This window comes from Chlorocebus sabaeus, unplaced genomic scaffold (assembly GCF_047675955.1).
Source record: "Chlorocebus sabaeus isolate Y175 unplaced genomic scaffold, mChlSab1.0.hap1 unalloc_scaffold_460, whole genome shotgun sequence".
In the NCBI taxonomy this organism is placed as follows: Eukaryota; Metazoa; Chordata; class Mammalia; order Primates; family Cercopithecidae; genus Chlorocebus; species Chlorocebus sabaeus.
In genome coordinates, this window is record NW_027327771.1 from 121,418 (window position 1) to 146,201 (window position 24,784).

Here is a 24,784-nt window from a genome sequence, read left to right on the forward strand (position 1 = left end):
CCGTCTCCGTAGAACGGTGAAGCATTGTCATCTCAGGCAGCTCAGGCTGCTGTAACGAAACACCATTGACTGAGTGGCTTATGAACAACAGGAATTTCTCACAGTTCTAGAGGCTGGAAGGCGGGATCAGGGTGCCACACAGGTGGGTTCTGGTGCGGGCCACTTCCTGGTTCATGCACACCTTCTCTCTGACCCAGACACAGTGGGAGGGTGACGGATTTGCTGGGCTCCTTTCTGAGGCACAAACCCCATTCATGGGGCTCCAGCCTTGGGAACTCATCACCTCCCAAAGACCACCTGACAGCATCGCATTGAGGGTGAGGATTTCAACCTGTGTTTTGGGGGACAGGCAGGCAGTTCCTAACCATCACTCTCTTTGTGTATTTCTGACTCAACATTGAGTCTGCATTCGGCTCTCTGCGAGACAGAGCCTGTAAGCATGTCCACATCGGGGACAAGGGAGCTGCCAGGGGTGCGAGAACGGGGTTTCAATGTCAGTCGGAGCTGCTTTCCTGGCACATGTACTCATAAGCTATCCTGGCAACATTTGCTCTTCACGAAGAGTCGATCAGGCAGTGGGGGCAGCGGGCGTTGTTGCCAGAAGCTTGGAACTGATGGGCAGCAGAGAAGGGGCAGAGGCCACGACCTTGGGGGTTCAGCAGTGCCAGGTGTCTGCCCTGTGTAGGCCTCACACCTGTGACTGTGCAGGGACTGAGCCGACCGGGGCTTGCTGGCCAGTGTGGCTCTCATGCAGATGATTATCGGGGTGTGCTTTCTATATAATGTTCCCTCAACCCCATGCCCACCCCACCAGTTTCTGTGCCTAGCAGAAATCATGCTGCATCTCCTTAATAGGAAGCTCTGAGTTGCCTATCGAGGTGTAGGAATAGCACGATTTGGCTCAAGTCAAAATACTTTGCAGTGAAGATGCATGGAAGAGGATTCTAGGCTTCCATTTGACGTTTTAGACTGCCTGAGTGTTACAGGACTGTCTTGCTTGTTAAAAAGCACCAGATGGGAAAGGGTACTGGTTAATAAAGGAGACTTTTTACATGAGCACAGAGAGGGTGGCTTTTGAGACAAATTCAGTGTAACGTAGGTGTGTTTGTGAGCCGTCAAAGGGACCATCTCTCTGCTGGCGACACATGTTTTCTGGTATTGGTTTTGTTCTGAAAAAGGATGAGTGGCATTCGGTAGAGTCATTCCAAAATTCACCTGGAAGGCGTCCACATGGTGCCTTGTTTTCTCCTGACATTCGGGCACCACGAGGAATTATTCTTGTCTTCAGCACTAGCAGGAGACTTTTCCTGAACATTCCTCTTTGGCATTGTGGGTGTGAAGGGGTCAGAGTGACCCTGTCTTCATGGAGCTTTCAGACACCACGGGGACAGTGTGGCACGAGTGTCAGGCTCGGGTGGGACAGAGGCCTTCCCCAGAAAACAGCTGTGGATTCCAGAACGGCCCTCGACCCCTCCTCCCTCTGTTCCTCCACGTCATATCTGAATTAAGGCTGTTCTATCATAGCGGGGGTGTCATGTTAACTGGAAGTGTGCTTTTCTTCTGGGCAGCAAATAAATTAATGGTATGTTTGCCAAGGACAGCGAGATTTGATTTGATGAATCCAGTGGGGAAAAGGAGAAGGGGCTTGGCTGGGTGGGGACTGGTTTGAGCACACACCATTCTTGGTGCCATCACTTTCTGCAGCTGAACCCTGCGTATGTGTCCCATTAATCTTGCTAGTCCAGTGTTACTGGGTCCTGGGAGTTTCTGTGGGCTGATGGCAACTGTTTACCATTGTGTTTAGAGAGGATAATAGAACTTTGTGTCAAAATCAGATGATAACCATTACCATGTGATTGCTTGGGTTGGCTGGGGCCAGGGATGCTCACAGCCTTTTCTGAGGACTAAGATCTTGTTTGAGACAGTCTCACTTTGTCGCCCAGGCTGCAGTGCAGTGGTGCCATCTTGGCTCACTGCAACCTCCGCTTCCTGGGTTCAAGCAGTTCTCTCTGCCTCAGCCTCCTGAGTAGCTGGGATTATAGGTGTGTGCCACCACGCTTGGTTAATTACAAAAATGTTTAATATAGGCAGGATTTTGCCATATTGGCCAGGCTGGTCTCGAACTCCTTACCTCAAGTGATCGGCCCACCTTGGCCTCCTAAAATTCTGGGATTGCAGGCTTGAGCCACTGCGCCCGGCCCGATCCTGACATCTTCTAAAGCTGCCTTCATGAACCAAAAGCCAGTCTATGTTTGAAAATCAGGCTTGAAGAGCCTAGGAGGAGAGGGATATACTTCAGCTAAGGAAGTAACTATGCATATGTTAAAAATATGGGCCAAAACCTACCCCAAATGTTAACTCTTCTGCTTTGTGTTTTGTATCCATTTATGGTTATTCTTTCAGTATTAAGATTTTTAAAGATTCTTTTGATAATTATGGATGAATTACTATTAAAACTGAGCTGCATTTGTAACACTTTAAAGAACTAATTGGATGACATTATTTTTCTCGGACGCATTTTGGATAGTTACATAATTAATGTTTATCTCTTTGCCAGAAATCTTTTTTTTTCCCCAGAACAGAAACCTGAAAAGAAACATTCCTTTGCAGTAAGTGCTAGTTCACTGTGTGACAATCAGTTTTTGAATGTGAGAACACGATCGTGTATTTTTGGGATAATTCTTGCTTAATAGTGATAATGCTAAGTGTTGAAATTATGGAACAATTTGTTTCTTTGAAAATTACTATTCGCCTGCTCACCAGGTGGGAGCTGATGAGAACGTGGATGTAAAAATTAAATTATATTTAGCTTGTATAAAATAAGTTAAAAAAAAAAACTTTTTTGTTTTGTGCTACTACTGAAGTTGCTTAGCTGTGGAAATGAGGTTATTGCAGGCACCTAGAATTGTATCTCCTTCACTTCCATGATGGGAAGAAATTCTCCAACAAGCACAGGAATCTGACTTTCTGATACTGAGACTCCTAGGCATGAAGTCCCATGGAAGGGGTGGTGATTACATGAGTGTTGGCGTTGATGTGGGCGTCCTCCAAGCCGGACGCGGGAGTAGGGATAGGTGAGCGTTGGCGTTGATGTGGGCGTCCTCCAAGCCGGACGCGGGAGTAGGGATAGGTGAGCGTTGGCGTTGATGTGGGCGTCCTCCAAGCCGGACGCGGGAGTAGGGATAGGTGAGCGTTGGCGTTGATGTGGGCGTCCTCCAAGCCAAGAGCAGGGAAGGGCAGAAAGAACAGGCCCCTCAGGAGCCATGAGAAAATAAAGTGTTGGCAGCAGTGGTAAGGGTTGGTGTCAGGGGCCAGGAAGAGGTGGCGAAGGGGGCATGTGCCTCAAGGCAGCCCTGGAACCCACGGTCCCTGCGGTCCCTGCAGTGAGGTCTGGTCTGCAGGGGATGTGAACGGCCACACGGGGAGGCCCACAGACAGCCTGGACTTGGCTGCCTCAGAACTCTGGTGGACGTTGCAAATGGCCCCACAGGGTTGCAGTGCACATTCCTCGGACAGAAAGAAGATGCTTGGAACTGTTCCAGGCACGAAGCCAGTGCCCTGTGAATAGTGGCCGCTGCTGTCGTGACTGAGTGCCATCCAACTGGGGCCATTTGCTCTGCTCAGTTCACTTAATTGGGCCAGGAATGGGGTTGCCCTGCCTTCAACAAGCTTGATGCATTGAACGAGGACTCAGTTGATAATATACTCTGTAAATACGCTCTCTCGGCTAGAGTGAGCAAAGCCCAGGGAGCGGGTGGTTCTTCAGTATTAGACAGGTGTTTGTGGCAGGGCCAGCTGTGCGGCTGCCAGAGCCAATGTGACCAGGAAGCCTCTCCCCCCGGAGGTGGCCAGCATTCCTGTTAAACGTGGCGTAGGCAGAAGGCGGGCGCTGCTGGGGAACTTGCTCATGTTCCTGTTTTCTGATTGGAAATTCAAGGTTTCTGCACATCCTACATCGAAGTTGTACATTGCTAAGACTCTACACATTTCAACACTTGTGTTTTTTTTTCTGCTTTTCGGATCTATACAACCTGGCATTTGGCCGTGGCTTCCAGGACAGGCTGGATGCAGAGTGAAGTCCTCTCTGCACTGTCGATGTTTGCAGATGTCTTTTTGTATAAACTTTTTCTTGAGACTTTCAATTGCCATGCACATAACTCTACCAGTTACAATCGTGAGCTAACAGGGGTTTTTGGTTTTACTTGGATGAATGTTTAACATTTGTATGCTAGATTTGGGGGTGGAGGTCATTTATCTGCTTTTCATTTCCTCCTTGGTTATACTTAGTGACTTTCAGGTAAAGTGTGGAAGGCGTGGTACAGTGTGAATTGCAGGTCGCACTGTGGTGCAGTGGACGAGAGACGCGGGCTGCAGTGGTGTGCACAGTGCATGAGAGAAAAGAGACTTCCATCCTCAAGGGAAACACACAACAATTTAAAAAACTGATGATCTAGCTTACATGAGGTCCAACAAATTCAGTTTGCAAAGTTTAACTTCTAAGTTAATTTAGTAATTTTTCCCCTAAGTCATTAAGTTAGTAGCTTATGTTCAAATATATTTCTTTTGTCTAAAGCAAGTCATAAATTCTAAAATGAATGACTAAAGATGTAATAATTTAGGCATACAGCACCTGAAGAGAAAATTGACAGTATGCTAAAATATTGGATACAGATGCTTAAAAAATATAATGTAGCATTCTTCCAATGCATGTGCTTTTAGCATGTAACTTGGTGAGTGGTTTTGAGCTATGTTTGTAGGAATGTGTATCTTTGAATACTTCAGGGCACCACTGCAGATGTGTGCGTGAGATGTGTAAATACTGAATGTTCTTCTCCCTTCCCTTAAATGAAAAGCATTAGCTCTCTTTTTTGTATTTTTATTTTATTTTTATTTTATTTTTATTTTTGGAAGTAGACTCTTGCTCTTGTTGCCCAGGCTGGCATGCAGTGGTGCAATCTCGGCCCACTGCAACTTCTGCTTCCAGGGTTGAAGTGATTCTCCTGTCTCAGCCTCCTGAGTAGCTAAGATTACAGGCACCCACTACCATGCCCGGCTAATTTTTGTGTTTTTATTAGAGATGGGGTTTTGCCATATTGGCCAGGTTGGTCTCAAACTCCTGACCTCAGCTGTGATCTGCCCACCTCGACCTCCCAAAATGCTGAGATTACAGGCGTGCACCACCGTGCCCAGCCAGTTCCCTTCTGTACTGATTTATACAGTTTTTGCTTTTTTTTGAGAAGTGGTCTCACTCTGTCGCCCAAACTGGAGTGCAGTGACGCAAACCTTGGCTGACTACAGCCTTTACCTCCTGGGCTCAGGTGATCCTCCCATCTCAGCTTCCTGAGTAGCTGGGAATAGACACATGTCACCACGCCCAGCTAATCCTTTTTTTTTTTTTTTGTAATTTTAGTAGAGACAGGGTTTTGCCATGTTTTCCAGGCTGGTCTCAAACTCCTGGGCTCAAGCGATCTGCCTGCCTCGGCCTCCCAAACTGCTGACATTACAGGCGTGAGCACCACATCTGGCAGTTTTTTTTTTTTTTTGGTCCTTCCAGGATTAGAAGTCGATTTTCAGAAAACCCTTCACACTTGCAAACTTAATTTTCCATAATAATATGCCTCTAGGATAAAAACAAGACAGAAACAAAGAAGTATGTGTGGACTGCAGTTAAAAATTTTCAACACAACATAGCTTACGAGAGGTGACATTTACAAAGAGCAGGAGGGCCCGTTCAGTGCCTTCCAGGCATTGGCAATGGCGGTCTGTGGGCGACCCTAAAGTGTGCAGCGTCCTGAGATGTGATCGTGGTGCTCACGCTTTTACCGAGGGCCTCGCAGGAGTACCGGAGGCGGCTCTTCTGCAGGCGGCCAGCCAGGCGGCAGCTGCTGGAGAAGGAACAAACGGTAGAAGACAGACGTACACGATGTTATTGTGGCAGAGAGGTTAAAAGCAGGCTCACTTTGTTCTTCAAGTTTTAAATAACTAATAATGAAGTCCTTAAATATGTATTGCATTTCTGGATTTTACAGCAGTTGTGGGTGTGTCTGTCTCTCTAGCTCCCGTTTGGGTGCTCCCTGTGAAGAGAGCTCAGAGATGCCACCTTTCTTTGTTGAGGTGACAGTGTCTGGAGAGCTGTGAACCCCGCGGTGAGGGGCGGGTGACTGACCTGGGGGGAGGCTGGGTCAGCGTGGGGATCCACCCCCACTCCACCTTCCTGTAGGGAATCCAGTTGTAAGTCTTTATGATATGGGTAAAAGGAACCTGGAAGAGGTGTTATTTTTTAAGAAGTAAGTGCCATGCTCTTTTTTCCTCATTCTTCTCCGTGTTTAAGCAGCATTGAAGGATAAGGCACTACTAGCATGTTTGTTTGGAAATGATCTTGTTGGTTATTTTACATTGAATATGATACTAAGGTTGCCTGGTAACAGAAGTTTCCCTTAACAACATGGAACTCTGTTGAATCTATTGTCCCATTGGCTAAGCCTTCTGAAGTCAGTGCGGTGGCAGCTGAAGAGGCCGCTTCCCCTTGGAGGAAGCCCCTGGATTGGCAAGAGGCAAGGCCCTTGACTGAGGGAGTGAGGCCAGTTTGCAGGGACCCCACATGGCACCTGCGGCTCTCTCCTGCCCCCTGCTGGCTGGCCAAGCAGCCTCGCGACAGTGTGCTCAGTGTGAATGTTCACTGGGCAGGCCAAGGCTTTTGTTCCAGAAACACTGACTTCAGAAACGGCCGGCCGTGTGTGTGGAGCATGGCTTACGTGTGTCTTAAACCTCTTGAACAAAGCAAGTTGATGTTTCAAATGCAAGAAACATCATTTCCTCCCATTGCTTTCTTTCATTTATTTTAGCAGTGTGTTTCTTCTGTGTTAAGAATGAGCCAGATTTCCCCCTCACCCTTTTCTAGCTTGGCTTTATGTCAGTCACACTGGCCAGAACAGGGTAAATTTTTTAGCTTCTCTGCCTTAGGAAGAACCTGTCTTTATTGATTAAAAGTGAGAGGATATATCCAGTCCTTGGGGTCGTGTTTCTATCCCTGCTAGACTAGGGGAGTGGTGAGCACCATTTCTCTGGAGACTGCCTCTCCCGCCTGCGTTGAGTAGCAGAGGCGTGCCCACTGGGGGCCACTGCCTGGAACCACAGCCTTCCTGGTGAGACGAGAGGTTCTGAAGAGAGCCGAGATCATGCCCTCCTGGGCAGGCAGTTTCACCAATATGTGCTTTGGAAGGAGTGGATTCTGCCAGTCATGGGCGTGGTGCTGACACCCTCATGGTGGCCCCCTCCGGTCCCTGATAAGCTGACCCAGAGAGGGTCCTCATCTGCAAATGGGACAGTGGCCCCCTTGGCACATGGGGTTACATCAGTGACTTGGCCGCCTGGTGCCTCCTGGAGAGCAGCCGCTGGCCTTTACCTTAGATGTTCACGTCCAAACCAGCTCCAGAGTTTGCATGAAAACTCCCAGCCCTGTTGGAGACTCCTTAGTTCAGCTTGGCACAGAACCTCGGAAAACAGCAGTTCTGTTCCGGGTTCTTCCTTCAGAACTGAGTTCCAGTGCAGGGAAGGGAGCGGAGGGGCCGTGAGGTCAGCTGCAGCCTCCTGTGCCTCCCACTCGAGCTGAGGGCCATCTCTCTCCTGGGCTTCTCCCTGTCGTGTTCCCTGGTGCTCTACTGGCTTTGCAGAGGTTGGCAACGGCTCGTTCCATGGACTTCCTTGGGCCCCGCGCTTGACTCCTGTTCACTGAATGTCGTTAGGGTCCGGCCATCGCTGGCTTTGCTCTCCTTTAGCAGTTTCTAGATGTCCAGGCTTGAAACACTGCAGGCAGGCAGGGCCATGCTTGGGATCAGCCTTCTTCTTGTCAGTACTACTTTGACTAATTGCCTGAGGCACCGCCGGAGGGACTTGCTATTTTTAGAAGCTAATTCAGGTTTAAGACACCATCTAGGTAATGAGAGAGTTCAGGAAAGCTGTATCTGAGCTCCAGTAAAGGCGGACTCTTCCGTCCCAGCTGTCACTGTGTTTACACTCAGAGGAGCACACGATCGGGGGCGTGGCTCAGGTGTCAGCGCTGCGCTGTTCCACGCACCCACAGCAGCAGCCTGGTGGGACTAGAACTCAGACACGCTCGGGCACAAATCAGCCTCTTGGGAGAGCTGCTTACCTGCAGAATTCTTTTGTCATTAAGTGGTTGATGTCATTCTTTGAATGAGTGACAGTAATTCCCCACCTCAGGGTGGGCTGCGGGGGAGATTCAGTTGGAAAAATAACCCATAAGGCTTTGTGGCTCTGGGGGTCCTGATGCCCCACCCACATTTTCCTTCCCATGCCCGGGATTCTCTAAGACAAAGGGCAAGTCTTAAAGCCTTACGACATCCTAAGTCTTAGATCGCAATTAGAGAGAGAACCCAGTACAGGTGGAACAGTGACACCCTCAGAATTCTGCACTGGCCCTTCAAGAAGGCAGTTGTGGGCTCTTTGGACCCTTGACGGGCTTCTGTCCTCTGTCCTTCCTAAGCACAAAGATGGGAATTCTTCCCATTGCCTGTTTCTCTCCCCATCTCGGCTTCTACACAATGCAAAGTGGCCCGCTAACTAGAGCCCGTGTTCACTTTTGAACACATCAACCAATTATTTTGGGAGGAAAAGAATCTGCCAAAGAAACGAAGTATAGGTTGGAATGGTTTAATGAAGCCTGTGTTTATTCAACAAAGTGTGTTTTAAAATTTCATCCGAAGATCTCAAGTGAAAATTTCCCAGTGGGTGTTAAACTTTGGTGCACAGACTCTCATGTGGCCCCCAGTCTCAAGTCCACACCCCCACTTCATGCTTTTACTCTTGGCTGAGTCCCATGGAGGCCGGTTAGGGAATCCTCCAGGATCAGCCCTTGACCAGGATGGCTGGCTGGCTGGAGAATACTGTGCTTATGTCATTCAGAGACAAGCATTTCTTGAGCGCCTGCTGTGGGTGCTTGGCCGGGTCCTGCTGATGGTGCAGTGGTGGAAGTCCAGCCCACAGTTCCTGCCCTCATGGAATTTGTAGCCTAGTGAGGACTGCAAGTCAAATAACCACGAGCTAACTGCAGGGAGAGACTCCAGGGTGATTTCTATGAAGAGAGGACATGGGGTGCCCCGAGAACCCCTGACAGACGAACTTTGCCATTAGAAACCAGGCGGCATTTTCGTGAGAAAATGACATTTCCCTCCTGGTCAGAGCTGAGGAAGGTGCCTGTGTGTGTTCCGTGGCTGCTGTGACCCTGACCACACACCTGGGGCTGGAAAATAATACTCACTGTCACACAGTTCTGGAAGGCAGGAGCCATGGACTGAGGCCAGTGTTTGCTCCAGGAGAGTCCCTCGTGGCCCATTCAGGTGCCCAGAGCTGCGGGCCTTGCCCGCCTTGTTCCCTGGTGCCGCCTCCTCCCATGTAGGTGTGCAGCATCCTGCTCCAGGGCCTCTACACCCCTCATCTGCTGATGCAAGTGGTGGCACTTAGGGCGCACCTGGATAGTCCTCAGGATTCCTTTATCACCGCATGAGGGAACGTTCTCAGGTTCCAGGCATTAGGACCGGGATTCCTTTGGGGGCTGCTCTCCCGCCCACCACTGTACCTGAATGCACACAGCAGCCAGCATATCCAGAGGCCCCAGGAGGACCTGAGGTTGCTGGATCTAGAGCGGGACCTGGTATCAGAAGCAGGCGGGGCCAGGGATTCCCGAGAAAGTCTTGACGTGTACTTGAAGTGAGCCAAAGGGTTTTGAATGACTGGATCAGATTTATGTTTTTTATAGATGGGTCTCCAGTCTGTGTGAACAGATTGGAGGGTGCCGGGATGGGAGCTGAGGCCCAGGCAGAGGTTTTGCAGAGTCCCAGGAGAGGGCGCTGCAGCCCGGACTCGTGTGTGGGTGGGAAGGTGGCCGATGCATTTCTCTGCTGCTTTTCTCCCCACTGAGCTTGGGTCCTCGTGGAGGGCGGATGGCAGACATTTCACTTGGGGACCTGATGCCTATGCATCCGAAAGACTCCCCAGGCACCTGGGTCTAAGAACCACCGTCTGCCTTTGAGTAGAGTTTCTATAAACGTAACATTCACCTGATGAACGGAAGATGGCCACAGATCTAAAATCACAGGGAGCTTTAATGGAAGAAAATAGAAGATCACAGCTGTTCCCATGGACTAAGCTGGTAGGTGAGAGCCCCCTAACTTCTCAGCTCACACCTAACGGTGTCCGTGTCTGGTGAAAGCTGCTTCAGCAGGGACAGAGAGCAGCGTGGAGTGAGCTGGCTTGTGGGGTCGTCTTTTCAGTCTCCTCTTATGGGTCCTGGGAGAAGGGAGCGGCAGATGGCCAGGCCCCCACCACAGGTCATTGAGGTCATCTCCAGGTGGCTGCCACGGTGGGGTGGGGGGGTTGGGGGCATGTTCACACCCACTCCAAGGGCACATCCCGGCTGCTGTACACCCTTCACCTCTGCGATGCTGGGACCGCATGCTCAGGCGCGGTGGGGGCCCTTGCTGCACTTACTCGTCGGGGAGCTCTGGGATGGTGGGTGCACCCTGGCCCTGGGCTGGAGTGACTGATCTCTGTGACCAGACCTGCGACCACATCAAGCAGTCTGCCAGCGGAACCAAGCGGCGCGTGTTCATCAAGTCCATGGGCGGCTACCGTGGCTACCTGGCCAACATGGGGGGCTCACGGCCGGAGCCGATGCCGCATACATTTTCGAAGAGCCCTTCGACAGCAGGGATCTGCAGGTATGTGACGGGGGCTGGCCTAGGGGGACCGTCCCCTTTGGATCCACTCGGTGCTGTGGAGTGAAACATCGTATCTAGGGTGGTTTGCTTTTCGAGGGGGCATGGAGACAGGTACTACAGAACACGCCATGCTTGATGCCCTTCGCATTGCCCAGATGCCTCTCCCATGTGTCAGGTGAAGGCGGACGTGCCTGGTTGAGGACACCTTCTAGTCTCTTGTGTGAAACACGAGCTTGTTTTTTTGATGTAGTCTGTTGTGTAGTTAATGTTTTCTCACTTCTGTCACAAACGATTTGAGCGCCTCCGCTAACAATCACCACCCACGTCTGCAACTGGCTCTGAAGCTTGCTGCAGCTTCTTTTAAATCTTGAGGCCTCTGATGCTGCGTCTGCCTCTAAACTGACACACACACGGCCGTGGTTTTTTGGCATCTGTGGCTCTTTTAGGGAAGAGTGTCACCGAGCCCGGGGTCTGCCCCTGCTTGGATGGCACAGCAGAATCCAGGCCTGGACCCTGCAGTGTTCAGTTACTAAACTCCATGCAGGATGACAGGCCTTGGCAGATAAAATGCAACTTGAACAATTGTCTTTAGTTAGTTATATAAATAAATATATAATGTTATATATTGCTCTGCAACCCAGGTTGGAATGCAGTGGCATGATCCCGGCTCGCTACAACCTCCGATTCCCAGGTTCCAACAATCCTCCTGCCTCAGACTCCCGAGTAGTTGGGATTACAGGCACGTGCCACCATGCCCAGATAATTTTTGTATTTTTAATAGAGATGGGGTTTCACCTTGTTGGTCAGGCTGGTCTCGAACTCCTGACCTCGTGATCTGCCCATCTTGGCCTTCCAAAGTGCTGGGATTACAGGCGTGAGCCACTGTACCCGGCACCATTGTCTTTTAAAAGGTTAGGATGTTACTTGTTTCTGGGCCAAGTAGATCAAGTAAAAAGGGCCTTGGCGTTGTCACTAATTATGTGACATGTGAATCACGAATTTCTTCACTATGTCATATTAAATACTTGTGGAGTCATTCACTTCATCATGATGTTTCTGTCAGCGGTGGGTCCCATAAGATGATATTGGAGCTGCCCCAAACAGGTGCACTGTTATTTATCTTTTATAGAAAGATTATATATATTAAAAAACATATGTTATATACATATATATATATATTTTTAACTGTGCTTTTCTACATCTAGACATGTTTAGATACACAATTGCCTGCAGTATTCAACAGTCTCAGACATTTAGGTTTGTAGTCAGGAACAACAGATATGTGGCAGGCCCTGCCTCCTGGGTTTGTGAGAGTTCACTGTAGGATGTTTGCACAAGGCTCAAGTCACCTAGCAATGCATTTCTCAGAACATATCCCCCTGTTATGTGACTCATGACCGTATTTCAGAAATCTGTCCAAAGATCCTGCCTCACCAGCATTCAACCTGGCAAGAGCTTCAGAAGAGAAATTATGATTTGTTGTTGTTGTTGTTGAGATGGACGCTTGCTCTGTCACCCAGGCTGGAGTGCAGTGGCACAATCTCAGCTCACTGCAACTTCAGCCTCCTGGCTTCAAGTGATTCTCCTGCCTCAGCCTCCCAAGTAGGTGGGACTACAGCACCTGCCACCATGCCCGGCTAATTTTTGTATTTTTAGTAGAGACGGGGTTTCACCATGTTGGCCAGGCTGGTCTCAAACTCTTGACCTCAGGCAATCTACCCGCCTTGGCCTCCTAAAGAGCTGGGATTACAGGCATGAGCGACTGTGCCCAGGCTCCTACTTTGTGAAATTCTGCCACCGTGCCCAGTGACAGATTGATTAGATGTAAAAATCTCCATTTTCTTAGGATGAGTCATTAGAGAATTACCTCCCTCTTGTAATCCTCCCAAGATGATCTGATATAGGATGTTACCCTTTTCTAAGACAATCTGTTCCTTAAGAAATCTGTGTGTCGATGAGAGTTTACAAAATTCTCTGATCAGACACGGTTCATCAGGCCGTCATAGGAGATTCCATTGAAAGGCCACAGGTCGCTCTTTTCCTCTGAGAGCGCCGAGAGAACATCGTCATGAAAATAAGGAGCAATAGAGCCATGAATGAGCACTAGGCCAGTCACGGAATTATCATCTTCAGAGGGACCCTGTTGATTCCGGAAGGCGTTTCTAGTGGCCGCTGTGAGGGCTGCTCACATCAGTGCCCTGTGCTCAGCATTCATTGCTGCAGACGTGCTCTCGCCGCCTGGGGAGGCTCCCCGAGACCCAAGCTGTGAGAGCTTGCAGCCTCCTTGGCCACGCTCACCACCACGTGTGGTTGGCACTTCCTGCCCTGCAGGACCTGGCACACAGTAGGTGCTTAGCAGAAGTTTATTGTCTGATTAACAAAATGCTCTTTTCCAGTCCAATGTGGAGCGCCTGACGCAGAAAATGAAGACTACTATCCAGAGGGGCCTTGTGCTCAGGTGAGTGAGAGACCAGGGCTGATCTTATGGTCACCGTAACACTGCGGTTCTTAGATTCTGCTCTGTGACTTTGGGCTGGATGAGTGGTAATTTCTTTGCCCCTGGAGTGCACTATACGCTGAGCAGTTGCAGAACAGAGTCGTGGTGTGTTGCTCTACAGACTTCCCCGCATTTAGACAACTAAAATTTTTGCTTTATAGTCTTACTCTTTTAGATATCTTAAAATCATTTCTCTAATTAGCACCTGATGTTTATGAAGGAAGAAGGAAATAGTCATCCCTCTTAGCCTCAGGGAATGTGTCCCAAGTCTCCAGTGGGTGCCTGAACCTGGGGATAGTACCCGCCCCCTGTATACATGAGGGGGTGGGTACTGATAACCATCTGATAACCAAGGCGGCTACTGAGTGACTCAGGGACAGGAGGCACAGACAGCATGGAGACTTAGGGCACAGGGATGATTTGCGTTCTGGGTGGGAAAGAGCAACACAGCACGAGATTTCATCACTCCCTGTTAGCTGGGCTTAGGTGAAATCGACATCCTGTGTCAGTTTGTTGTGTCACATTATGTGTCGCGTGTGTTGTCACTATACAACAAAACGATCTGCAGTGTATGCATACACCCAGTTAGCTGGGAGACTTTTTTTTTTTTTTTTGAGACAGAGTCTTGCTCTGTTACCCAGGCTGGAGTGCAGTGGCGCAATCTTGGCTCACTGCAACCTCCACCTCTTCCAGGTTCAAGAGATTGTCCTGCCTCAGCCTTCTGAGTAGATGGGAGTACAGGTGTCCACCACCATGCACAACTAATTTTTGTATTTTCAGTAGAGATGGAGTTTCACTGCGTTGGCCAGGCTGGTCTCAAACTCCTGACCTCAGGTGATTCGCCCACCTCAGCCTCCCAAAGTGGTGGGATTACAGGCGTGATCCCCACCATGCCCAGCCAAATCATCTAAACTTTTAAGTCATGCCAAACATCACCAGCTTTAGGATTCTTTTGTTGGTGAGGTTTGAGTAATGGGGATTTTAAGGGAACTGTCAGCTTTCATGAAAACAGTGACAACCCCACTACTTGGAAATGCTTATTCAAATTAAACACTTCATCGAGTTAAAAACTGGAGCTTCCTAAGATTTAAAATGGATTATCAGACATGTAATACCTAACTCACACACACTCCTTCCTCACAACCTCCTATTCTTTATACTTTTAAACCAGAGCCCGTGAATTTATTCCAGAGAGCTGATGAATCCCCTGAAATGATGATGAAATAGGAGGCGTATGTGTGATTTTGTTAAAGAATCCACAACGTTTATCAGATTCTTAAAGCTGCGACCCATCCCCACCCCAGATGAGTTTATGAAATCCTGATTGAAGATTTTAAAATATTGGAGATTGTTAGTTGACTCATTCCATTTATTAAAATCCTCCTCTTACTGGGCAGGGGGAACACTTGACACTTTTGCTTAACAGGCTGAGTTCAGGCTACAGGAAACAGAGATTGTGTTTTTTTCTGTTCCAGCTATCCGTAAAGACCTAGAAATAAAAACGTGAATTCTGTGAAATAGAAATCGTCATTTCTATTTAACAACAAAGTGTTACTGTATAACTGATATTTCATATGACTCTAACCACCAACAGGGTGGGGCACCCTCTCCATTTGATAGAAACTTTGGAACCAAAATCTCTGCCAGAGCTATGGAGTGGATCACTGCGAAACTCAAGGAGGCCTGGGGCAGAGGTAAGGGGTCCGCGGAGGGAGGCTGTCTGCCTTGGTGAAAATGCTGTCCTATCGGGGAGAAGTAGGGTATACTGGTTCCTTCTTCAGTCCAGTACTGAGCTGCGTGTGATGTTCTAACTCCTGCTGGTCTCTGAGCGTTGCTATTTAACCAACCTTGGATTCCTGGGATAAGGTCAGCTTGGGCGTGGGTAACATGTTCTCTTTTATCACTGCTAGATTCAACCTGAAGTTCTTTTGTGCAGGCTTTTTGCTCTGGAGATCTTGAGCATCAGCCCGCAGTTTCCCTCACAGTTTAAGTGGGGCCTTCTATTTTTTGGATGTATGTTAGGACAACCTCCTTGCAACTCCATCTGTCAGAACTTCCAGTTTTGAGGAAGATTTGGCTGCTGAATGAATTGTTCATGTTTGTAGAACTATGCATGTTTTTCCTTAAATCAGTTTTGTAAGTTACATATTCTAACAAATCTTTAGATAAACTGAAAATTTTTAAAAAACATGACATTTTGTATAATACAATTGTTAATTGTTCCAATGTGGCTGGTCCCCACTCATTCCTGAGTGGCTGTTTGTGCCAGCATCTTTCTTGCCCCCACCCCCCTCAGCTTTCTTCAGTCATACCAGGTGTGTGCTTTTTTAGGGCAAACCATTATCACTGCCAATGTGCAACGTAGAAGAATGACAGTCTACAAAAAACAGTGATGTGAACAGTTTCAATTGGTTTGTCTTTTTGAAGAACTGACTGATTCTTTCTACATCGATTTTCTTTTGCTAATTTAGCTATGGATGTTTCTCACTCCTCTGTGTGTGTATTCGTGGGCATCAATTTCTTAAGGTAATTTCCCTATTCCACTATTTAGTGAAAAATTCTCTCCACTGAGAGGAAAAACAAAAGCTGCTTTCCAGGAAGCCATCAGGGCGATCCCACAAGAGCAGAGCTGCCCAGGCCAGGCGCTGGCCACACTGTGCAGTTGTTCTCAGCTGTTCTCGGCCGTTCTTGGCCATTCTCAGCCTCCCCCAGGCTTCCAGGCCAGGTTCAGGATGGTTGCCAGGAATCTCACTTCTCATCTCGCCCCATGATTCTGCTCTCCCACCTGCCCATGTGACAGGGTGTTGTTAATCTTTTTTAAAATCTTTTATAGGAAAAAAATTTACCACCGATGATTCCGTTTGTGTGCTGGGAATAAGCAAAAGAAACCTTATTTTTCAACCTGTGGCAGAGCTGAAGAAGCAAACGGATTTTGAGTAAGTTGGGGTCTTATTGCCTTAGCAAACCCAGCCAACGTGAGTACAGGACAGGAGAATGGCCATTGCTGTTGCTTTCGGCAACTCATTCAGGGGTTTGAGGAACTAGATTTTCTGAAGCTCAGTTAAAAAATACTAGGTCTTGGCCAGGCATGGCGGCTCACACCTATAATCCCAGCACTTTGGGAGGCCTAGGTGGGTGGATCACAAGGTCAAGAGATCAAGACCAGCCTGGCCCACATGGTGAAACCCCATCTCTACTAAAAATACAAAAATTAGCCAGGTGTGGTGGTGTACACCTGTAGTCCCAGCTACTCAGGAGGCTGAGACAGGAGAAATCGCCTGAACCTGGGAGGCAGAGGTTGCAGTGAGCTGAGACTGCACCTCTGCTCTCCAGCCTGGGGACAGAGCGAGACTCTGTCTCAAAAGAACAACAATAAGAAACCACCACTAGGTCTTTGGGAAGAATTTTTAGAAATATAAAAGCAATGGTTTCATTTGACCCTGAAATTGGCTTTATTATCTAGTTGATTCAGCCGACCCTACAAACCCCGTGTTTCTGGCAAGACGGCTCACTGTGCTGGCCGTGGCATCTCCCAGCCTCACTGCTGTCCCCCCATCCCTCCACAGGCACAGGATTCCCAAAGAACAGTGGTGGCTCAAGCTGCGGCCCCTCATGAAGATCCTGGCCAAGTACATGGACAACTATGATGTGTCGGACTCAGGCCAGCTAGAGCACGTGCAGCCCAGCCCTGGAGCGTCTGACCCAGTCCTGCCTGCATGTACCTGCAACCTGGACTCACCGTGGACCATCTGTTTTTGTAACACTTAAGTTATTTATCAGCACTTTCTGAAAGTATTTATTGACATTAATACCTAACAAGCAAGCACCTGTCACCGACCGTGTGCCCCACCAGCTCCAGTGCGTGCTGTCTGGACTGTGTCTCATGCTTTCAGATGTGTGTATTAAACGTTTGCCTACAACTCCAACAGTCCTCCGTTTTAGTTTTTTAAGTAGGAGATTAAAACCTCAATCTATGGGTGGCTACTAATGGTTTTCTCAGCACTTTTGTGGGCAAAGATTATAAAAATATTTTTAGTAGGGATCACTGAACTATGCACAAGTCATAAAAGGAGAACAAAGCCAGTAGTTTACACAGGCCAAGGGGAATGCCATGTTTATTGCCATGTGTCAGTTTCCAACCACAGCAGCAGGCCAGGACCCTGGGCCTTGACCCCAGGCTCCTGCTCTCCTTAGAAAGTAAAAGAGAACACATGAATCTTACCTACTCGGCCTCTTGATTGCAATCCTAGCTGCATGTTAAAACCACCAAGGTGGGGGTTTGAAAAATCTGATAGCCAGTTTCTCGTCCAGTCCAAGCCACGGTCCTTGCTGGGACCTAATTTGGAATTCTCTGATGACTCTTGCCAGAGTAGACATGGGTGCTGGCGTGACGGCCCTGCTGCCCTCGTGGGCCCACCTCCTGTAGGGACAGCGTTTCTGCCTCTTAGCTCTAGGTTGCAGGAGACCACAGCTGTGCCTCAGAAACGGCGGTGGAGAGCTGTGTGGAGGGAGAGGAGACCCCAAAAACAAGCTGTTTGGGAAATCAGAGTCCAACGGCCAAGAAGAGCTGGCGTGGCGGCTCTCCTTTCTGGCTCTGTGAAGACGAAGCGAGCGCTTACTCACCCCAGCCCACCTGCTTCTCAGGACTGCTTCCATCCGGCCGCCCCGTTGAACTTCCGTCTGTTAGGAGGACGCTCCCACAGGGCCTCGGTGTAATCGAGTTTCATGAATCAGCACAGGCAGACACGGGACACCTTTGTGTACCTTTTCATTTTACTTCTGTTTTTTAGTAAAAGCCCTAAATGCTACTTAAGATAATGACTCAAGCAGAGGTTAAATCAGAGTTGCCCTTTATTTTTAGATTCTTAAATATTCTAGAACTAATGAGGTAAAACAAGCCTTTCAGTCAGTAGAAAGTGAAAATTCTACGTGGTGCATCTTTGGCATTTCGTGTATGACTATTTCAATGGACATCTTCCTGGTCGCTCTTAAGATTGACTTGCCAGTCAGTTGGCAACACTTTAAGAATGGCATAATATTCTTGGAAAAGCAGTAGCATTTCTGACTTTTCATATTCAGCTCTAGAGGCCTATTGTCTCAGGGGCTCCTGCACAGTTGGGGGCACCAGGGCCGCTCACCTGATGATCCAGGATGGGTCCTTGGCGATTTTGGGATTCTCGGGTCTGAGTATGGCCAGGCCATGCGTGCTCTTCCCAGTGCCGAGGTACCTGAGAGGAAGGCAGGCGAGGTCAGTGAGGACTGGCTTCTACTTCAGTGCCGTTAAGGTCTCCAATCCCGGACGCTGTCTCCCCCACTCCCCGCTCCCCACTCCCCACTCCCCACTCACCTATCGCTCATGGCCAGGAGCTTCTTGTGGCTGATGGTGAAGAGCTGCTCCCTGTGGGCCTGCTTCATCTCATCCGAGAGGCCGTACAAGAAGTGGTCCATTCCTAGAAGACAAACCACAGGCACAGGGGGGCTGCCACCCAGGAGCTCGCACAGTGGGCTATGCCCTCGTGTCCCAGAGGGGACAGGTGCATCTCACTGTTACTTCACATACGTGTTTCAACCACAGGGTCATGTCTAACAGCCCAGAGATCACACCCTGACCTCTAGCTCCCACGAGCCACGCTGACTCTTACAGGCCTGCTTCTGCAGCGTGGATGCATTCAGGACCGCGTGAGGCTGATAATGCTGTGAGCAAAAGTGGCTCTACAGTGTAATGTGGCCAGGCCTGGGCCGTGGTCACGTCATCCTTCCACACGAATGAGCCCAGTCACTGCCGTGGGTTGGCCCCACTGGGCCTCAGGTCAGTAAAACTGAAATGACAGGATGCACTCTTCTCACCCAGATGTCGGGAAGCGTGTTTCCAAGGCCAATATTTAGGGTGTCAGACGTGGAAATCGTATCACAGGCAAGGACAGAGGCGCCAGAAGCTGGTGCTCCTGCCTGTGCATGAGGGAACTCGGAAAACAGCAATGTCATCTGCGAGGCTGTGGACTGAGATTCTCACTGTTACATTCACAATACCTTTGTATGAAGGAGCGACAGGAGCATCTACGGTTGAGAAGACAAAGTTTGCCTTCGTCAATGTCTTGCTGCGTGAATTTTCCAGATTTTGCCCAGTAAACCTTCCCAAAAGATTGGAGTGTCTCTATTGTTTTTGGGTCCCTAGGAAACCCAGAGAAATAAATAGGCAAGCATTTTACCAAAGGACAAGTTTATGACAAACCTGTGACTTAACAGTTCAACATCTTCTATGGGTTAACAGCTCTATTTTACATCTGATCTAGTCCAAACAGCCCCCTGACAAATTGCTCAATTACTCTCAGTGGAAGTTTAAATCCGATCACATAAGACTTTCAACACGTTCTCCCTCTTAGACAGGGTCTGTCTGCATAAAGTCCTCCCCAGATGATTTAAATCCACCTCTCTGTGACATCAGGAGAGGAAAGATGTGGAGGGTGGGGGCAGGTCAAGATTACGAGGAAATTACAGAAGACTCACATGGAAAAATCAAGCAAACAAAGGTTTTCCTTTAATCTCCCTTAAGGACACACCCAGGGCAGTACAGGAATCAGTCTGAGGGGGCTGATCTAGACTTCCCTTTGTGTAAATGGAAAGAGCCCAGCCCTCCCTCCACCCTGACTCAGAGCTGCAGAGGGGTTGTGAGCTGCTTCCCCATCCTTGTCTAGAAGAGTGGCTTCCAGCACAGCAAATGGGAGAACTCAGCAGGGTGGCAATGGCTACCGACTTCTCTACCTACGTGCCTGCTTACCTACCTACCTACCTACCTACCTACCTAATCTATCTCTGCATCCACGAGCCAGGCTCTCATTCGCCCAGGCTGGCGTGTGGTGGCACAATCTGCTGACTGCAGCTTCAACCTCCCTAGGCTCAAGGGATCCTCCCGCCTTAGCCTCCTGTAGCTAGGACCACAGGCACTTGCCGCCATGCCTGGCCAACTCCTTCTTAAAAAGTGTCAGAATACAGGTTCTCTTGGGCAGCAAAGCCATACACAATCAAGAATTTATTATTTTAGAATAACGGTGTTATGTTTATGAAAGCTAACAGTTGCATCCACATCAGGCACCTCCAAATGAAATGAGCTAAGAATGTTCTCAGGCTATATCGCGCCCCTCACCTGGGGCCTGTGTCCCAGGTCCCCCAGAGCAGGGTTGCAACCTCAGACAGCCACTATGGATACTGTGTTTTTCTCCTATGCCTATGAAAAAGTCTATAGATTAGGTGCAGCAAGATATTAACAAAATACAACAATTATACTGTAATAAAAGTTATGCTAAGTAAAACAAGCGTTCTGTGAACAGAAGCTCTTGGACACCCACAGCGTATCTGATGACCTAGATGGCTACTGAGTGACCAACAGGCAGGTACCGTAGACAGTGTCAGCTTTCATCCCACTGCTTAGAAGAATGATGTACAATTTAAAACTTTGGAAGTGTTTATATCTGGAATTCTCCATTTAATATTTTCAGACCAAGGGTGACTGGGTAATAAACCGTGGAAGGCAAAACCATGGATGGAGGCACTACCGTGTTTTGCCAAAATATGCTGGCTTAAGCCAGGGTTTACTAAAGACAGAATGCTTCCCGTTTACGCTGCTGGCCCCAATCCTTGCACCAGAAAGGACATTGCTGGGTGTGGCTAAGTGCTCGAGAAGTGAAAAGCAGCACATAGAACAACTTTTGTCTAAAGTTCACTGCAGTAGAAGAAAATGACACTGATAATCATGAGTAGGAGACTAAAACACAGTGTGTGTCCCAATGTGTGAACTAGAGCAAAGCTCACCTGTAAGAGTAAAGGGTGAAAACCCCACTGTGGCTGAGTTTTGCGCCTCCACTGTAAGCGCCACCTTTTTCTCGAATTTCTGTATGTAGGAATTTAGCAGTCATCAAACATGCAAGGATTTTAAGACTGAAATTAATGATTAAAAAATGCAAGTTTAAAACACCATGGCTGATAAAAAAACATAGACAATGAAGTAATTATTGGATTCAGTGAAAATGAAAATAAAATCAAGTTGTACAATAATGCCACATAAATTATGGTCCCATTTTTTTGGTCTTGTTTTTTAAGAGACGGGATCTTGCTCTGTCGCCAGGCTGGAGTGCATAAGGGCAATCACAGCTCACTGCAGCCTTGAACTCCTGTGCTCAAGGGATCCTCCCACCAGTCTCCTGAGTAGCTGGGCCTACAGATGCGTGCCACCACGCCTATTTTTACAATTTCTGTAGAGGCAGGGTCTAGTTCCGTTGCCCAGGCTGGTCTTAAACACCTGGCTTCAAGTGATCCTCCTGCCTTCAAAGTGCTGGGCTTACAGGCATGAGATTTTCTTTTTAATTAACAAAAACTAAAAAGCACAAGGAAGCACAATTTTCAAGCAGTTGTCTTGGATTACATGGTTGAAAGCAGTGGTGGTGGGGAGGGAATCTAACACTTCCAGCACCACACTGCTTAACTTGTTCCAATGCATATGTGGCATTTTTTAAATCTGGTGAAGTAGAAAGATGTTATTTCTATTGTAAAGGCAAATGTGCAAATGAATATTTAAATGTCTCACATTAGGATACCAAAAAAAAAAAAGGAAACTGAAGTCAAACTCTTTGAGTTTTATAGGAATCCCTTAAGTAAACACACACTCTCCGATACATCACATTTCCAGGAACGGGGCTGATTTCATCTGCCTTCCACTGCGAATGGTGACATCACATTCTAGATGATTCCAGAACACATCCTCCTCCGACAGAAGGCAGGGCAGACAATGATGGTAGCGTCTGCAGCAAAGACACAGGCTCCTTAAAGGCGCCCGTGGCGAGATCAGCCCCGGGTCACCACTTCCACAGATGGGCCATTTCCCAAAGCAGATGAAGGGAGTCAAATAGGCCAGGTGGGAAATCAAGGAAGGAGTGGGCATGTTCCCAGGGGCTGTGCTGGGAGAAATCATGACCATCTCGTGTGGGCCCTCCAGGAGAAACCCAGTGCCACTCGGGTGGCTGGGGCGTCATCAGTTGGGACCAGCGAGGTTGGAGCCAGACCCTGGGGGACGGAGCCTCTACAAGCACCAGCAGGGATGGCCTTCAATCCATCCATGCATCCTCCTCCTTGAGAAATTTCTATTACTTGTATATTAAAAACACATGCTCACTGTTGAAAGATTATAAAATACAAAAAACAAGGAAAAAAAGATCTAGACTCCCCCTGGCCCAGGGGGAACCTCCACATTTTTAGCGTTTTCTGTCTGCATTTTCCTATTGGATGGTGGAAACAGACCACTCTTCTGCTGGCACAGCAGACAGATCTGTTTATCTCCTACAAATATGGAAATTAATGAACAAAACAGCTGACCACACACCTCTTTTCTACAGAAGAGCTCTTTCTGGGCCCCCACTGCAGCCCCACATTTCCTCCCACCTGGCTACACACCTCCCCATCTGTGGTCCCACTGTGACACACGTACACCCTGGAGGCCCGGCACCTTCTCCTATCAGGATAGACTGCCCAGGCCTAAGCCTGCCTTCCCCTCTCTACCACTCGGGTGGCTGGGGCACCATCAGTTGGGACCAGTGAGGTTGGAGCCAGACCCTGGGGGTCTCCTCCTTGGTTTAGTCCCTCATGGGGGTAGCTGCCTGGGACAAGGATACAGGAAGTGAATTTCCGGGATATAACATTTTTGCACAGATCTGTGTCATCCACACCCAACTGACAGGTCCCCAAAAGTGTATGTCTGTGAGTCTGTCCTCCTGGTCTGGCCAGTTTCCACAGATGGGATGAACACAGCCGAGGGGCAGCCACACTTTGGAAGAAAGGGCTGGAGGGCCAGTTCGTAGGCTGCAAACTCCCTCGCCCCACGCCACTTTGGGAACAGGCCTGACCCTCACTCTCGGCCGTGGCTTCGGCCGCTCAACCCCGGGCCTCCTTCCCTGAGCTTCTGACTTGGTGGGGAGACAGGGGAGGCAAACTCCTCAGAGGGACTGTGAGGCAGCCTCCAGCCCTGCCATCTGCAGGGCTCTGCAGGACCACCTGGTTTCTCCCCACTGCCCTGTCCCTCTGTGGCCCCGGGTCAGGCACCCCCCACCCACCCACCCACAGTCTGGCTCATGAGGTTCTCCTGCAGCCCCCATGGCTGCCTGGGTCACCTCCCACTCTCCCTTGTGGCTTTGTGTCTTGATCTACCTTTGCTGTCGTTCCATGCATCTGTCCTCACGAAGGATTAATCTACCATGTTTATCAGAGGTCTCAACCTAAATTCATTCAATTTCCACCTAGAGATGAGGGGAGTACATGGGGCATTTTGAAAGGAGTTTGTGGTTAGGGCCTTTGTTCATAAAGACTCTGCTGTTTAAAGAGGGCTGCTCGTAGACTCACAAAGCCCCAGGTCCAACACTCAGAGTCAGTGCAGACTCTTCCTGTGCTAAAACATGCCCTGTGAACTCGAACAGGCTTGACAAGCTGCTTCTGTAAGGCTCAGGCCTGAGAGATCCCGACCTCCACCCTCCTACCTGGCAAGATCTGGGTCCGTGTAGGGGACAGTTCGGATGCATTCGCCCACATAATTCACCGGGAAGTGCATCAGGAAGTGAGTCTTCATCTGCCAGGGCTTGAAGGTGGGTTCCTGAGGGATAAGGTGCGGTCAAAGGTGGCTGTCCTATTTTTATTTTGGCCTTTTCTTAGTGTGTGTTTTCTGTAACTACTGCTGTGTAGAACTTCTATATGAGTTTTAGGTTGTGAATCTTGCCCACCCAGAGTTCCCCCACCCCAGAGAGCCTCCACTTCGGCCCCCCTGGGCTGGTCCTGCCTGTGCTCCGCTTGGTGTGAATGTTGAGTGTGATCGGTCCACAGGGCTGCTTGACCCTGCGTCTCCTTCCTTCTTGTTGCTGAGGCCAGTTCTGTTCTCTCTTTCTCCACCTGAACTGCATTTGAAGCCAAGATGAAGGATGAGAAGTGGTTGCTAAGAAGGACCCTCCTGCAGCGAATTCGCTGTGAGGAGGCTGCGCTGGCCCAGCCTGTCATTTCCTTCTCTAAGCTCATTCCAGAGGTCGGCAAGGGGCAGCCTGTCCCTGCCTGCTCTCGTGGCCTGCGAATCAAGAATGGATTTTACATTTCCAAATGATTGAACAAATAAAAAACTAACACTTCTGTGGGGAAAAGAAAGAGAGATCAGCTTGTTACTGTGTCTATATAGAAAGAAGTAGACATAAGAGACTCCATTTTGTTCTGTATTTGAGATGCTGTTAATCTGTGACCCTACCCCCAACTTTGTCCGTGCAAGAGACACGTGCTGCGGTGACTCAAGGTTTAATGGATTTTGGGCTGTGCAGGATGTGTCTTTGTTAAATAAGTGCCTGAAGACAGCTTGCTGGTTAAAAGTCATCACTATTCTCTTAATTTCAACTGCCCAGGGACACGTACATGGCCAAAGTCGCAGAGACCTCTGCCTAGAAAAGCTAGGTATTGTCCAAGGTTTCTCCCCATGTGATAGGCTGAAACAATGCTGCTAAAAGGTTTATGGAGATGTTTGCATATGCAT

General features: G+C 48.8%; 1 protein-coding gene and 1 pseudogene across 1 annotated transcript in view; one reads left to right on the plus strand and one right to left on the minus strand.

Moving 5' to 3' along the window:
• Positions 1-5,651: 5,651 nt before the first annotated feature.
• The window catches only part of LOC140711277 (uncharacterized), a gene marked incomplete at its 5' end in the record, with an annotated part of 54,721 nt that continues 35,588 nt past the window's right edge, over positions 5,652-24,784 (minus strand). The window contains 5 exons of the mRNA XM_073014217.1: positions 5,652-5,885; positions 17,459-17,656; positions 17,860-17,942; positions 18,375-18,464; positions 18,584-18,686. Coding sequence (XP_072870318.1) covers positions 5,812-5,885; positions 17,459-17,656; positions 17,860-17,942; positions 18,375-18,464; positions 18,584-18,686 — 548 coding nt within the window. The remainder of the gene's footprint in view (positions 5,886-17,458; positions 17,657-17,859; positions 17,943-18,374; positions 18,465-18,583; positions 18,687-24,784) is intronic.
• On the plus strand, positions 5,885-17,162 carry LOC140711279 (ATP-dependent 6-phosphofructokinase, platelet type-like; annotated as a pseudogene).